This window comes from Trachypithecus francoisi, unplaced genomic scaffold (genome assembly GCF_009764315.1).
Source record: "Trachypithecus francoisi isolate TF-2019V2 unplaced genomic scaffold, Tfra_2.0 Lachesis_group17, whole genome shotgun sequence".
In the NCBI taxonomy this organism is placed as follows: Eukaryota; Metazoa; Chordata; class Mammalia; order Primates; family Cercopithecidae; genus Trachypithecus; species Trachypithecus francoisi.
This window is the reverse complement of record NW_022681462.1, coordinates 11197921-11213974: the sequence shown is the minus strand read 5'-3', so window position 1 is coordinate 11213974 and position 16054 is coordinate 11197921. Positions and strand designations below refer to the sequence as shown.

General features: G+C 39.9%; 1 protein-coding gene across 5 annotated transcripts in view; it reads left to right on the top strand.

Moving 5' to 3' along the window:
• USP34 (ubiquitin specific peptidase 34) overlaps positions 1–16054 on the top strand; it is a 288549-nt gene that overhangs the window by 267320 nt on the left and 5175 nt on the right. Inside the window, exons 71-76 of one of the 5 annotated variants that reach the window (XM_033239151.1) lie at positions 79–205; positions 832–939; positions 2336–2440; positions 2557–2681; positions 3663–3786; positions 15790–15869. In XM_033239151.1, the coding sequence (XP_033095042.1) occupies positions 79–205; positions 832–939; positions 2336–2440; positions 2557–2681; positions 3663–3786; positions 15790–15869 (669 nt within the window). Of the gene's footprint in view, positions 1–78; positions 206–831; positions 940–2335; positions 2441–2556; positions 2682–3662; positions 3787–15789; positions 15870–16054 lie in introns of those variants that run through there. The other 4 variants (XR_004443955.1, XM_033239152.1, XM_033239153.1 and 1 more) reach the window with 4 other exon arrangements.

The following is a 16054-nucleotide window of genomic DNA, read 5'->3' as shown; positions in this document are numbered from 1 at the left end:
AGAGGACGAGTACTACCATTTTGTGGCTCAGTAAGTAAAAATGAAATTAAGTTTTCAATTTTTTCAAATCATTTGTAGTCTTTCAACACTTTGCACATGATGTATCACGAAGCTACAGCTTGCCATGTGACTGGAGATTTAGTAGAACTTCTGTCAATATTTCTTTCGGTTTTGAAGTCTACACGCCCTTATCTTCAGAGAAAAGGTTTGGTCATTCCTACTTCTTATTTTTTGTTAGTGCTACTATTAGAGAGAAGGTCTTAAAATCATGTGCCCCAGAGAAATTGTTTTTATCCTAGTTTATGCACAGAAGATGAGGCTGAAGCTAGCTAACCATCAGGAAATGTTTGTCATGAACTCCTGATGTAAAGCTGGAAGGCTCTTCTATATTTTTGTACCTGGCTGAAAAATACGCAAGCAGGTATCAAGATTTCAGAGATTGGAAAACATTTCCAAACACAATAACAAGTTGGGCACTTTGTAAATATTCTCCAGCTGGAAACTTCTTTGGCTTAGATTAGATCATTTGCAGTTTCAAGCGAGGTAACTATAAAACATACCTCTCTTCTGTCCCTGTAAGATAGTGTGAACTCTGAACTTCTTCATATACATTTCTAGAAAGTGGGGCATATTATCAATGAAATATGTTCTTTAAGAAATCTAGCAGGTTTAACATTAGCAGTAATCATCTCATGAAAATGACTTAGCTTTCACCAAAGATGTTTTTGTAATTGAATTTCTACCATTAGCATTCTATAGTTTACAGTAGAAAACATTCATGAGGAAGTTGGATCTCAGGTGGCATATTTATTTGTGCTTTTATGTTTGCAGATGTGAAACAAGCGTTAATCCAGTGGCAGGAGCGAATTGAATTTGCCCATAAACTGTTAACTCTTCTTAATTCCTATAGTCCTCCAGAACTTAGAAATGCCTGTATAGGTAAGTGACTTGAAAAGTTCACCTGTGTAAAAACCTAGTGGAAGAACATTGTGAGTTTTTCCGTGATGTTAAGCCTGTATTGTTTGAAAGATATTTGTGCTTTTTATGTGTAACTCACACTAGCTAGCAGGTCCTAAGAAAATAAAGAAAATTTCTTAACTGGCTCATAATTACCCACATGATAATGGGTAGATTACTTAATATGTATATACGGTCTCCCCAACCTTAGTTCATCTCTAGCTTCTTACAGCTCTAAAATCTTGTGATCCTATGTAAGCAAAGTTGAATCATATAAATGTTTACAAAGTAAAACTGACATTCTAAAAGGTAAGAGTACTTATTTCACTGTGAGTTCTTTTGCCTAAAGATACTTCTCAGTATCTGTTCTTAGGCTCTTGAGTATTGTATCTTTTTATTGATTGCATATTTATAATAAAATGCTAATTTGTGGCTTTTAAAAGACACCCATTTTAAGTTTATAGTGTTTTTTTGTTTTGACTACCTTAGAAACTTGAGAGCCATAACTGTTTTACACTTTCTCAAAATAGCGTGGATAACTAACTGGCTATCATGTATAAGCAGTCCATCTTGACGTTCTGTGTAATTTCTTCTCTAGCAAGAGGGGAAGGGCACATAAGCAGTAACCTGTGATCACCAGAAACTGCCTATAGTCTGTCATCCGTGTGATTGGAGAATGAGAATCAGTCCAGCCAGCATCGTAAAACATTAAAAGTAGATTAAGGGTTATCCCTTAGAGCAAAAGAATTTTGAACCTTAGGTTTCTTTCTAAGCTGTTGTGGTTGATTTTATGAGACACATAATCAATGTATATTAAATAATCTGGGCTGACTCATGCCTGTAATCCATGCAGTTCAGGAGGTCTAGGCAGGAGAGGATTGCTCGAGACCAGCAGTGCAAAACCAGCCTGGGCAACAGAGTGAGACCTCATCTCTACGACAACAAAAAAATTAGCTGGGTGTGGTGGTGCATGCCTGTAGTTTCAGCTACTTGGGAGGCTGAGGCAGGAGGATCACTTGCGCCCAGGAGCTCAAGGCTGTAGTGAGCTGATTGCATCACTGTCCTCCAGCCTGGGAGACAGAGGAAAAAAAAAAAAAAATTCCTCACTGTATTTTGCCAGAGAGTATCTCATACTTAAACAAGATACCAATAAATAGTGTTTTAATCTTTTGTTTCCACATGATGCCCTATTGTAGTTAATAACTCTGCTGATCTGGTCTTGGTTGAGCATGAGACAGAATTTCTACTCTTGTCAGGAGCTTAGTTTTAGACTCATTAAACTGGTTGCAGTGAGGCAATCATAGGATTTGTAAGATTGAAAGTAGCAGGCAGATATAACCCTAATTTTTTGCTACCCAAACTTTGTTTTTATTTTCAGATGTCCTCAAGGAACTTGTACTTTTGAGTCCCCATGATTTTCTTCATACTCTGGTTCCCTTTCTACAACACAACCATTGTACTTACCATCACAGTAATATACCAAGTACGTATTTATCTAGCACAGTACTTCAATATGGTTCGCATTTAATCGTTCTGCACACTGAAGCATGGAGATTTATTTTTTCCATTTATTCTTATTGTACACTTTTAATATCTTAGTGTCTCTTGGACCTTATTTCCCTTGTCGAGAAAATATCAAGCTAATAGGAGGGAAAAGCAATATTCGGCCTCCGCGCCCTGAACTCAATATGTGCCTCTTGCCCACAATGGTGGAAACCAGTAAGGTATGTTGGGATGCCAGGAAAATCCGTGTTGCTGTAGTACAAAGTAATTTGAAATTTTTCCCCTGGCAGTTATGAGTAGGTTAGACTTAAGTGACCAATTTTGTGGATCCTAAGAAGATTAGATTCATTTGGACTTTTTCCTTTTAGTGCTCTGAAATGTTGGTTGAACATTTGCAAAATCAACAATAAGCACAAGTAGTAAGTTTTTTTTCCCCTCAAAAACTACCTGAATAGTCTTAATATTTGTCACTAGGCTAAATTATAACTGGGTCATATATCTAAATTTGAAAAGTCATTAGGTACTTTTTTTTTTTTATTTGGCCATATAATCAATGACTTCTTCTACTTCCCTTAAATTATATTCCTTTGACTTACGCATAATATCATTGATTGATAGATTTGTCATCATTTTTAGTCTGGTTCCTTTCTTCTAACTCGTATTCTAAAATAATGCCAATTCTAAATTATAGAGACAAGGTACATTGATACAGGATAATTTATCTTAGTTTCAACTTTTTTAAAAACAATTTTTCCCTTTATCTTTCTTTACCCACACTTCATTCACACTCTCCCTTGCTTGCCATCTTTGGATCTTCAGTATACTTGAGAAGTTCTTACAAGATAAAATATTTAAAATAATTAACATTATAGGAATAACTTGGAATCTATTTCAAAAGTCAAACTTAATTCATTTTTCTTCATATGTCTGTAGAGCTAAAGTGTCAAATTTTAAAATTCTACAGTAATTTTACTTTATTAAAGTATATAGAAATAATGGGTAATTTTAACTGATAGCATTTGCACACTGAAAATAAACTTACGACAAGATCATAACATTACTAGAAATTTGGATTTTAAAACTAGGTTCTTACAGAATATAAATATTGAATCAGCTTTTTAGTTAAACTTATTACATTTGCACAAAATATGCTCTTTATTATACAATTTAAGTGCAACCATTTTATCATCTTTAACCTTCAGGGCAAAGATGACGTTTATGATCGTATGCTGCTAGACTACTTCTTTTCTTATCATCAATTCATCCATCTATTATGCCGAGTTGCAATCAACTGTGAAAAATTTACTGAAACATTAGTTAAGCTGAGTAAGTATAAAAGATGAGCAGTAAATTCCACTGAATTATTTTAAGCCCCTAGGCATTCAGGAAGGGGAGAAAAAATATGAGACAATCCTTTTTTTCTTTTTAAAGTGAATGTTTAAAAATATTAATATTCTTGGGAACATTTTAATTTTCATTAAGAAAACACCAACTTACTGGTTTCCATTGACTAGTTCTGCCCAGAGTTTCAGCTGGCCTATAAAGGAGTGTGGAGTAGGGCTGATCACTTCTGTACATAGAAGCCCACATCCTCCACCATCTGCCCAGCAGATTTTGAAAACAAAAAACAAAACTGCTCTGCTTAGGGAGGCAGGCTTAGAGGTGAACTTCCCCAGCCCTGATCTTGAGGGTAAGATGAGATCTATAGTGCCAGCTGTGCTTTGGAGCTGGCAATGGCAAGAGCAAACAGTGGGCTTGCCAGTGTGAAGCAGAGGTGCATATATGAGTAATTAGGAGGTAAGTCTCATAAAATAGGTGAGTGAGAAGAAGAGAAGCTTGAAAACGGAGACGATGAGAAATAGAAAACAAAACCATCAGTGAATTATGTAGGTGGGGGAAAACTCAAATTGTGATGTGCCTAACAGCTATTAGAGAACTGCTCCCTTCAGGTAACATTCCTATACCTGATAAGTTTTTCGGAGACATGCAGCTCTCCTCCAGAGGTCCTCTATCTCAGGACTTCCAGAGTTCTAGGCCTCTGTGTCCTCTTTCTTGACTTCATTAGGTATCGGTCAGGATCCTCTCCAATGTTCTGTAGTTTTGAGGGTGGGAAGTGACATACTTGTGGAACTACTACCCAGACCAAGAAATAAAATATTGCCATACCCTGCAAGTGTTCTTTGTGCCCCTCGTCAGTCACAGCATTCTCCTTCTTATGGAAAAGGTTTTGATCCATTCCAGGTAGGGCAGAAGATGTGACCCTACCTTAGATTTCATTATCCACGAAGAAGGAGGTGGTAACAGCTGTCAGGGATAATTCCACTTCAGCAAAACCATCTTACTGGCAAGTGATTTAGAGCATTTTTAGATTTGAAAGCTGGTTCCTGGTAACCTGGTATTGTTAGCTGGTTTTATATATGGGTGGCTGGAATGCCAAGATGTAGGGGGATGAGAATATATTCAAATTGGCCATTTCAGGATTATGCACCTGGGTCATGGTACTTGGTAAAAGGCCAAAACCCATCAGTGGCAGTAATCAAGTATAAGAAAATATTCAGGAGTTCTAGTAGTACAGCCTTGCTCCCATATGAAGAAGGGGAATTATAAAAACACTGACCTTTTAAAAAGTTTTTGGTAATTATGTTCATATAATTTATACTAAAAGTTATGTAAGACTATTCTAGCTACTTGGACAACTTTAACCAAATACTGAATGTTCTACCCTGTTTTGGGTTGTCTTGTCAACCCAAGTGCACACTTTCAGGGAAATTAAACATGGTGGAGAAGTGGAAGAAGGGAAAGAATACTTGCCGTCACATCAGCTGAATCAACTTTTATGATATTTTATAGTCATCACTTTTATAACAATGTGAAGCACTATCACTGCTGGCTCATAGGGCTTAGTTCTCTATATTAGCACGATTTTATAGAACTTTCTGTAAGGGCCGGGTGCGGTGCCTCACACCTGTAATCCCAGCACTTTGGGAGGTCGAGGCGGGTGGATCACGAGGTCAAGAGATCAAGACCATCCTGGCCAACATGGTGAAATCCTGTCTCTACTAAAAATACAAAAATTAGCCAGGCATGGTGGTGCACACCTGTAGTTCCAGCTACTCGGGAGGCTGAGGCAGGAGAATCGCTGGAACCTGGGAGGCGGAGGTTGCAGTGAGCCAAGATCCCGCCACTACACTCCCGCCTAGCGACAGAGTGTGAGACTCAGTCTCAAAAGAGAAAAAAAAGAAAAAAAACACTTTATATAAGGATGGAAATTTCTTTGTCAGTAGCCCGTCATTTGTGAGTGTTGAGAACTTGAAATGTGACTAAGGAACTGAATTTTTACTTTAATTTTAACCAAAATAAATTTAAAGAGCCAAATGTGACTGGTGGCATGGCACTAAATATAAATCAAAACCTTCACAAATTGAACAAGAAAAAGAAATTTTTCTTGGTTAATACAGAAAATTGGACATTGTCTTAGATACAAAGTTCTTAGGTCTTTGTCTAAGACCTAAAAAGAATCTTATTGTTACATCCTCTGTAAATGGAGAGAGTTGTGTCCCATAGTTTGAGATGACAGAATTACTTTTTCCAAGGAGGAGGCCCAGGAAAGGGCTTGAGAAAAGAAAGTCCACATTAATGACCATGCAGAGTTGGTAGAGAATTTTAATTTGTATAATTTCTTTAAGAAATTATGTTTGGAAACAAGTAATGAAAAGGATAAGTTTAAATTGGTTATACCTTTAATCATTTGAACGTTGAGGTTTCATGTCCAAGGGCCGCAATATTAAAATATTGTGACCATAGGTGAGAACATCTCAAGACCTACATTGGATTGTAAGTCATTTCCAGTTGTGAGGAAAAAATCTTTTGTGGTAATTTTTACATGGGCAACTGAGCAGATCTTAAGATTGGTTAGAGGATAAAGAGAAATATATAATAATTACAGATTTGAATGAGAACGGTACAGTTGCAGGTACTAAATAATAAGCGAGAGGGTTGGAGTGTTTTTGAAGTGAGTATGGTGAGGGATGGGGTTGGAGGAGACAGAAAGAAAGGGAAAGAGAATTCAGGAAGGGTGAACAGAGCTGCCAACTGCCGTCTGAAAAAACAGTGTTGGCAACCACAGTATTTTGATACTTAAAAATAGCAGAAGCCTGGGCAACATGGGGAGACCCCTTCTCTACAAAAAAAAATTTTTTTAATTAGGCACATATGTTGTCACACACCTGTGGTCCCAGCTACTCGGGAGGCCGAGGTGGAAGGATCACTTTAGCCCAGGAAGTCAAAGCTGCAGTGAGCTGTGATCAGACCACTATATTCCAGCCACGGCAACAGAGCAAGACCCTCTCTCTCTGCCCCCAACCACACCCACACGGACACCAGGGTTTAGCCTAAAAAAGCGCTTGAAAAAGAGCGATGGTAAGAGGGACTGGCACTGCTGATTTGTAAAATAGTTATTAAAGTTACGATAGTTTTTATTTTTTAAAATTTAATACATAGTTCACAGTTCAAAATATCAGAAAGATAAATATGAAGATATCACAGACCTGTCCCCACCATTTTTAATTTTTATTTGTCCTTTTTTCAAATATAGATGTTTTTCTTCCTTTCTTTCACAACAGTAAGCTATAATGATTAAAACCATGTAGTATATGTTCCAAAATACGTAGGCAAAACAGTGGGTAAACAGCCTTGACAAACATAAAGATACATGAGGATTTGGAAAGATGACATCTCAATTTGGTGGGATAGAGGTGGTACTGACATAACTGGTGTTAGGTCTCTATGGGGCAAGTCTTTAATATGTTACTCTTTAGACCAAAATTAATAGGAGGATTAAAGACTTAATTGTGGGCAGGGCACGGTGGCTCGCGCCTGTAATCCCAGCACTTGGGGAGGCCAAGGTGGGTGGATCACCTGAAGTCAGGAGTTCTGCCTAGGAGACCAGCCTAGCCTACATGGTGAAACCCTGTCTCTACTAAAAATAAAAAAAGTTAGCTGGGTGTGGTGGCGGGCACTTGTGATCCCAGCTACTCAGGAGGCTGAGGCAGGAGAATCGCTTGAACCCAGGAGGTGGAGGTTGCAGTGAGCCAAGATCAACTCCATTGCACTCCAGTCTGGGCGACAAGAGCGAAACTCCGTCTCACAAAAAAAAAAAAGGACTTAATTGTGAAAAAAAATCATTTGAAATATTGAAGGAAAACATAACATCACATGAATACCACCATGAGATTTGAAAGACCATGCTACATAGGACACAAACCCCAGAAACAATAAAATAAGTTGAAAGTTTGACTACATAAAAATTGAAAATACTGCATGGTGAAAATGCCATAAACTGAATTAAAACACAAACAGCTAATTGGGGAAATGTTTGCATACTTAATAAACAGCCAATACTGCCAATATATAACGAATTTTTAGGATTTGCTAAGATGGTGAAGAATGTTAAGTAAAATCAGCAAAGGACATGAATAGGCTGTTTACACACAAAAAAGTGTTTGGTAACCACATGAGAAGTTGCCCAGACTTATTAATAAAGCAAACAATTTGAGACAGTGTCACCCTGTCGCCCAGGCTGGAGTGCAGTGGCATGACCTCGGCTCACTGCAACCTCCACCTCCCAGGTTCAAGCAATTCTCCTGCCTCAGCCTCCCAAGTAGCTGGGACTACAGGTGCCCCCACCACCACGCCCGGCTAATTTTTGTATTTTTATTAGAGATGGGGTTTCACCATATTAGCCAGGCTGGTCTTGAACTCCTGACCTTGCGATCCACCTGCCTCTGCCTCCCAAAGTGCTGGGATTACAGGCATGAGCCACGGCACCCAGCCTATTTATCTCTCTCTAAAAAAAAAAAAAAAAAAAAAAAAAAGGTGAGATAAAGCTCAGATGATAACCGTATGGTTTGGGAAAAGAAGAGATCTTAACAATGGAGTGCTAGTCAAGAGTCCCTTTGGGAGGCAATTTGGCCTTATTAACTAAAATTTAGAATGTTCATGTCTTTGACCCAGCAATACTGTGTCCAGGAATCTACCATATTCTACTCATAAAAGTGTACAGCAATATGCACAGGATATTTATTTTCACTTTGGTTGTAATGGGTAAAACTGGAAACAACCCAAATGTCTATCAATAGGAGCTTGGTTAAGTAAACCGCAGTTCACCTATATTGAGACACGAAAACAAACAAGATAGGAGTGTTCACTGAATTACATAAAAAAGTAAAAACAATATGCAGAATATAAACATATTCTTATAAACAAGGGGAAAATCACTTAGTACATGTACAGAAAAAGAAGAATTTTACTCTATAAGGATGAAATTATAGAATGCCTTCATTTTCCAGGTTAAATATATCTGTAAGGTTTAAATTAATTGTAATGATTATGCATTAGTTTTGTAATTTTAATAAGTTATTTTAATATTAGGGAAAACTGGTACTGCCGGCTGGGCACGGTGACTCACGCCTGTAATCCCAGCACTTTGGGAGGCTGAGGCAGGCGGATCACGAGGTCAAGAGATTGAGACCAGCCTGGCCAACATGGTGAAACCCTGTCTCTACTAAAAATACAAAAATCTAGCTGGGCGTGGTGATGCACACCACCTATAGTCCCAGCTACCTGGGAGGCTGAGGCAGGAGAATCACTTGAACCTGGGAGGGAGAGGTTGCAGTGAGCTGAGATGGCGCCACTGCACTGCAGCCTGAGCAACAGTGAGACTCCGTTTCCTCCAGTCCCCCCAAAAAAAGAAATAAAAAGAAAACTGGTACTGCAAATTCTGGAATGATACCATTTTTTTAGGTACCATAGTTCACATGTGAAATCAGCAATGGACTACTCTAAATAAATCCCTAGTGTTCATCACTCTTTAATTAAATAATTTTAATGACAAAACAAGGATCTATCACCTTAAAAAAAATTTTTTTTAATTTTCTTGATGCATTAGTGAAAGTAAGCAGATTGATGTGCAAGTAACATTATTATATACCTAGAAAATCCAAAAATTTCCAAATATGTGGAATTAAAATGTATAATTACAAAAAGTAAACATATAAAAATTCCAATTATGGAACTCACAACTGTGATTCACACTTCATCTCTTTGTGATACCATGATGGTATTGACTGGGGAAATGCCTGGTTAGCTGTTTCCCAAAAGCCTTCCTAGGATAAATACACTTCAGACCAGACCAGTGCCAGGCATCCAGTGCAGATCAGAAGCCAACTTTTTACCAGCTCACCAAGAGTAGATCCTTTTATGCCAGCCTAATACACAGTAATTACATTCAAGAGACATATTTATAATCCCAAAGTTGGTTACCAGTTTATAGAAAGGAAGAACTGGCACAGGATTTGTATATTTCATCATAGGGCCATCAGTCTTTTTCAGTAACCTCCGTGGGAAGCCAGACAGGTAACAGTAGGTTGATTAGTGGGTGTGAAGTCAGAACAAGGGGAACTGGACAAATCAGTTATCTCGTATCCTAACAGTATCTTAATGAATCACTCACAGTAGAGCATTAGTCATGGGCTTTCACCCAGTGGCTAAAGCCACCACTTCCCCTGGATAATGCTTGGATGGGATTAAACACTCCTATAGAAAACTAGACAGAGAATCATGACACAATTCAGATTTTATATATATATATATATGATGCATACAAAATATTTCATCCTCACAGCAATCATAGAAGTACAAATAATTCAAAATACCATTTTACCTACAAAAGCAGTTTTTGTTTCTTTGAGAGTGTCTCACTCTCTTGCCCCGGCTGGAGTGCAGTGGCACAATCTCTGCTTACTGTGACCTCTGCCTCCCAGGCTCAAGTGATTCTCCCATCTCAGCCTCCCAAGTAGCTGGGATTATAGGCACACGCCACCATGCTCAGCTAATTTTTGTATTTTTAGTAGAGATGGGGTTTTGCCATGTTGGCCAGGCTGGTCTGGAACTCCTGACCTCAGGTGATCCGCCCATCTCAGCCTCCCAAAGTGCTGGGATTACAGGTGTGAGCCACCGTACCTGGCTGGCTTTTAAAAGATTTTTTTTTTTTTTTTAATAACACATCCAGTAGCTTCTACAGTATAAGCTGTTACTAATGAGGAAAGGGTACACTTGAAACAGTTTTGTTTTTTTTTTTTTGTATATTCCTTCACGCGTGGGGATGGGACAGGTTACAGACCTTGTTGAGGATACCTGAAGTCACAGGGTGAAGAAAGTGGTACAGAAGCCAAGATATTTTAGATGTGCCCATCCTGTTTACAGAGGCAAAGCTTAGATGTGTGCCTGAGAACTTTGGTGATTGCATCTTCCTATGCTTTGCATCCCGTTAGTGAGACACTCCATAAGGTGTTGGAGGAGGCATGCATGGAATAGGAGGGCACTGGCCTTTAACTTGAGCCACTGAACCACGGGGCTCCTTACCCCCAGTGCTTTGTGAAGATGCTAGAAAGAAACTGAAACTCACTTGCTCTGAAGGGGTGGACTTCCAAAGGTGTTGCAGTTTTGAGAGGAAACAGGTAGGACTCTGAGAAAGGTGTCTTTAGCTCACCATGGGTGGTGGTATAGCGTTTTCCTGACTGAACTGTTCAAGAGAGTCTAGGGGAAATAATTTTTATATTAGTAAGTACATATGGTTCTTACTGTGTTATAAACTAGTACATCAAATTGATGATTTCCCAGATGTTATATTGCCTAAAATAAGGCTCAGGTAGTATTAGCCTCTGAAGTGAATATAAAGAAAAGCATTAAGTAGACGGGTGTGATGATTCAGTTCTGTAATCTTAACACTTTGGGAGGCCAAGGCCAGAGGACTGCTTGAGCCAGGGATTGGAGACCAGACCGGGCAACAGCAGTTGCTACAAAAAAGAAAAAAAAAAAAAAAGGCAGGCTTGGTGGCATGCACCTGTAGTCCTAGCTACTCAGGAGGCTGAGGCAGGAGGATCACTTGAGCCCAGGAGTTCAAGGTTACAATGAGCTATGACTGGACCACTGAACTACAGTCTGGGCAACAGAGCAAAATCCTGTCTCAAAAGAGAGAAAGTATCAACTAAACAATAGTATAGGTGATGGCAGATGTGAAGAAAATCATGAAAATGCTAACAAATGGACTGAAGTTGCGGAAAACATTGAAAAGCTTATGGGCTTTAGAATAAGATAAATCTGGGGTAGACTACAGTCTGAACTATATCAATACTGACTTTGGAATGAATTTGAGAGGATTATATAATCTCTGAGCCTGCCTAATTTCCTCATCCAAAAGAAGTGCAAAATTAAGATAAAACAGTGGCTCTCAAAATTGATGAGAAAATTTAATGTAATGATCTGACATACCTAGAAAATGTTTATTTTCTTCTTTAATTGTTGTTGTTTTGAGACAAAGTCTCACTCTGTCCCCCAGGCTGGAGTACAGTGGCACGATCTCGGCTCACTGCAACCTCTGCCTCCAGGGTTCAAGTGATTTCTCCTGCCTCCGCCTCCTAAGTAGCTGGGATTACATGCCCAACTAATTTTTGTGTATATATATATATATTTTTATAGAGTCGGAGTTTCACTATGTTGGCCAGGCTCGTCTCTAATTCCTAACTTCAAGTGATCCACCAACCTTGGCCTCCTGAAGTCCGGGGATTATAGGCGTGAGCCACCATGCCTGGCCTATTTCCATCTTTACTTGTAAAATAGAGATACTTATACCAGAATGCCACTTCAAAGTGATTAGAGATCATAAAAGGCCTCCATGGTATTTTTTGTTTGTCGTGGTAGTGCTGGCTTTTTGGTAGTTGTGGAAAATAGGTGTAGAGATTGCTTTTATATTTAGCTGGACATGACTCACACCTGTAATCCCAGCACTCTGTAAAACAGAGGCAGCTGGATCACTTGAGCCTAGGAGCGCAAGAGCAGACTGGGCAACATGCCAGAACCCTGTCTCTACAAAAAATAGAAAAATAAGCTAGGCGTTGGAGGCACACACCAGTAGTCCCAGCTACTCAAGAGGCTGTGGTAGGAGAATCAGCTGAGCCTGGGAAGGTCGAGGCTGCAGTGAGCCAACATGATGCCACTGCAACATGCCTTGGGCAACAGAGTGAGACTGCCTAAAAAAAAAAAAAAAAAAATTGTTTAGGGCTGGGTGCAGTGGCTCATACCCATAATCCCAGCACTTTGGGAGGCCAAGGCAGGCGGATCACTTGAGCTCACCAATTGAAGATCAGCCTGGGCAACACAGTGAAACCTCATCTCTACAAAAAATACAAAAATTAACCATATATGGTGGTGCACACCTGTAGTCCCAGCTACTCAGGAGGCTGAGCTGGGAGGATGGCTTGAGCCCAGGAGGCAGAGGTTGCAGTGAGTCAAGATCATGCCAGTGTCCTCCAGCCTGGGTGATAAGAGCCAGACCTTGTCTCAAAAAAAGAAAAAAAAATTGAAGATTATTTTACTTTGGGGGGATAATAGAGGAGAAATGACTAGAGAAATTACAGTATACAGTCTGCTTGCTCATAAGAGGGTTAACGTCAAAGCAGTCTGTAGTTCAGAGGTTAGCAGACTCTTTGCAAAGAGTAGACACTAAATATTTTAGACTTTCACAGGCCACAAGGTCTCTGTCACATACTATTTTTTATTTGGCTAATGTTTTTTTTGTTTTGTTTGAGACAGAGTCTTGCTCTGTTGCCCATGCTGGAGTGCAATGGCACAATCTTGTCTCACTGCAACTTCTGTCTCCCAGGTTCAAGTGATTTTTCCTGCCTCAGCCTCCTGAGTAGCTGGGATTATAGGCACATGGCACCACACCTGGCTGATTTTTGTATTTTTAGTAGAGACAGGGTTTCAGCATGTTGGTCAGGCTGGTCTTAAACTCCTGACCTCGTGATCCACCTGCCTTGGCCTCCCAAAATGCTGGGATTACAGGTGTGAGCCACCGTGCCCAACCTGGCTGATTTTTTTTTTTTTTTTTTTAACCTTTAAAAATGTAAAAGCCAGCCGGACATGAAGGCCCACACCTGTACTCCCAGTACTTTCAAAGCCCAGTGCAAGAGGATCAATTATGCCAGGAGTTTGAGACTGGCCTGGGCAACATGGCAAGACCCCATTTCTGTAAAACTTTTTGAGAGAGTTTGCTCTGTCACCCAGGCTGGAGTGCAGTTGCACGATCTCGGCTCACTGCAACCTCTGCCTTCTGGGTTCAAGCAATTCTTCTGCCTCAGCCTCCTGAATAGCTGGGATTACAGGTGTGTGCCACTATACCCAGTGAATTTTTGTATTTTTAGTAGAGACGGGGTTTCATTATTCTCCTGCCTCAGCCTCCCGAAGTGCCGGGATTACCAGTGTGAGTCACCATGCCTGGCCCAAAACCTTTTTTTTTTTGAGACAGTTTCACTCTTGTTGCCCAGGCTGGAGTGCAATGGCATGATCTTGGCTCACCACAACCTCCGCCTCCACCTCCACGGTTCAAGCAGTTCTCCTGCCTCAGCCTCCCGAATAGCTGGGATTACAGGGATGCACCACCATGCCCCGCTAATTTTGTATTTTTAGTAGAGACAGGGTTTCTCCATGTTGGTCAGGCTGGTCGCAAACTCCTGACCTCAGGTGATCCACCCACCTCGGCCTCCCAAAGTGCTGGGATTACAGGCGTGAGCCACCACGCCTGACCCCAAAACATTTTTTTAAGAAAATTGTCCGGGTCTGTAGTCTTAGCTATTACAGAGGCTAAGGTGTGAGGATCACTTGAGCACAGGAGTTCGAGGCTGCACCTGATCTGTGATCATGCCACTGCACTCCAACCTGGGCAAAAGAGTGAAGACACTGTCTCAAAGAAAAAGCCATTCTTAGCTCACAAGTCCATGTAAAAACAGGCTATGGGTCAGATTTGGCCTGAGGGCCATAGTTTGCTAACCCCTCCTCTACTTTGATGAGTAATTAGGATACAGGAACATGGGAACTTAGGAACTCTCTTCCCTGTAGCCACAGATGTGATGACATGTCCTTGTTTACTTATGTGTATTGTGATACTATGGTGGGTATATGCTGCCAAACACCAACCAGATTAGGTTAGGATAAAGGGGAAGTAGCATTTCCTTGTGTCTTGCATCTAAAGGGACTCATCTTGACAGGAAAATAAATTGGCTTACCTGTGGAAGGGATCTTAGGCATCCTTGGTAAGGCTGAGTGAGTGACCTGACTTGCCTGTGTAAGATGTTCTCAAGTCCTTGGTCTAACCCAGGGTTTGGCAAATTACAACCCACATGCTGCCTGTTTTTGTATAACCATGGTACCTGCTAGCTAAGAATAGTTTTCGTATTTTTAAATTTTTTAAAAATACAGAATTGTATTTTCTGACATATGAAAATTATGAGATTCCAATTTCAGTGTTCGTAAAGTTTTACTGAAAGACAGCCACACCCATTTCCTTACTCTTGTCTAAGGCTGCCTTCACACTGCCTCAGCAGGGTTGAGCTGTGGTAACAGAGCATGGCCACAAAGCCTTACATACTATTTGGCCCTTCCCAGAACGAGTTTGCTGACTCCTGGTCTAACTCATAGTCTCAACTGGAGGAGGATGATCTGTGTTACATTTCTTTTTCTCCATGATTATGCTTGCCCTGGGGACCCTGGGGGATGTGGAAGATGAGAAATTCATTTAGGACTGTGGTAATGAAGCTTCTATACTTTGAGAGATAGGATGACAGAGGACATAGGGGCACACATCTCTTAGTGACATTTTACATCTGGAATAGTCAGGAAGTGGAGAGGTAAATTCATCGAGGTTCCAAATAGCACTCTCTGACATAGTGCCAGATGTGGTCCACTCAGAAGATCCTGGGAACAAGGCCAAGAATCTGGTGCTCAGGGCAGCGTTGACTTAAATGTACCACAAAGGTCATTCTATCTTTGAAGAAAGAAGGTAAAAGAGGAAAGATATGTTTAATTCTCCACATCTTTTTTTTTTCTCTTCACCTCTCCCCTCCTCCTCCTGAAGCCGAGCCATTCTATGAAAATTACCTAATAGGCAGGGTGGTGCCTTAGTCCAGGAAAGATTGGGAGCCACTTCAGTAACTTCTTTTTTTCCCAGATAAAGTTCTAATACTCAAAAAAGAAGAGTTGATTTAAGTCCCATATCCTTCAGGAATGAGGTATAGGATATAAATAAATTCAAGTACCACATTCTAAGATATTTCACTAAACATTGGAATGAACTTTTCCCCTTTACATACTTTCTTTAAAATGTAGAAAATATGCAAAGTTATGACTAGAAATAGCTGTAATATTGTACCTGCAGAGTATCTCAGTAGTATAATTTATAATTATAACCTGTTCTGATTTCTTTTCAAATATTAGGTGTCCTAGTTGCCTATGAAGGTTTGCCACTTCATCTTGCACTGTTCCCCAAACTTTGGACTGAGCTATGCCAGACTCAGGTAAAGAAAATGAGTTTTAGATGATTGGTCTTTAATCTCATCTGACCAAGTGGTCAATAATTTTAGGAACAATGGATTGCAGACTTGCTGAAAAGTGGGGATGTTTTAGAATCTTGATAGGTAAAATATGAATGAATGAAAATACTATTACATATTGGGCATCTAAGTTCCCTTTGATTTTTTTT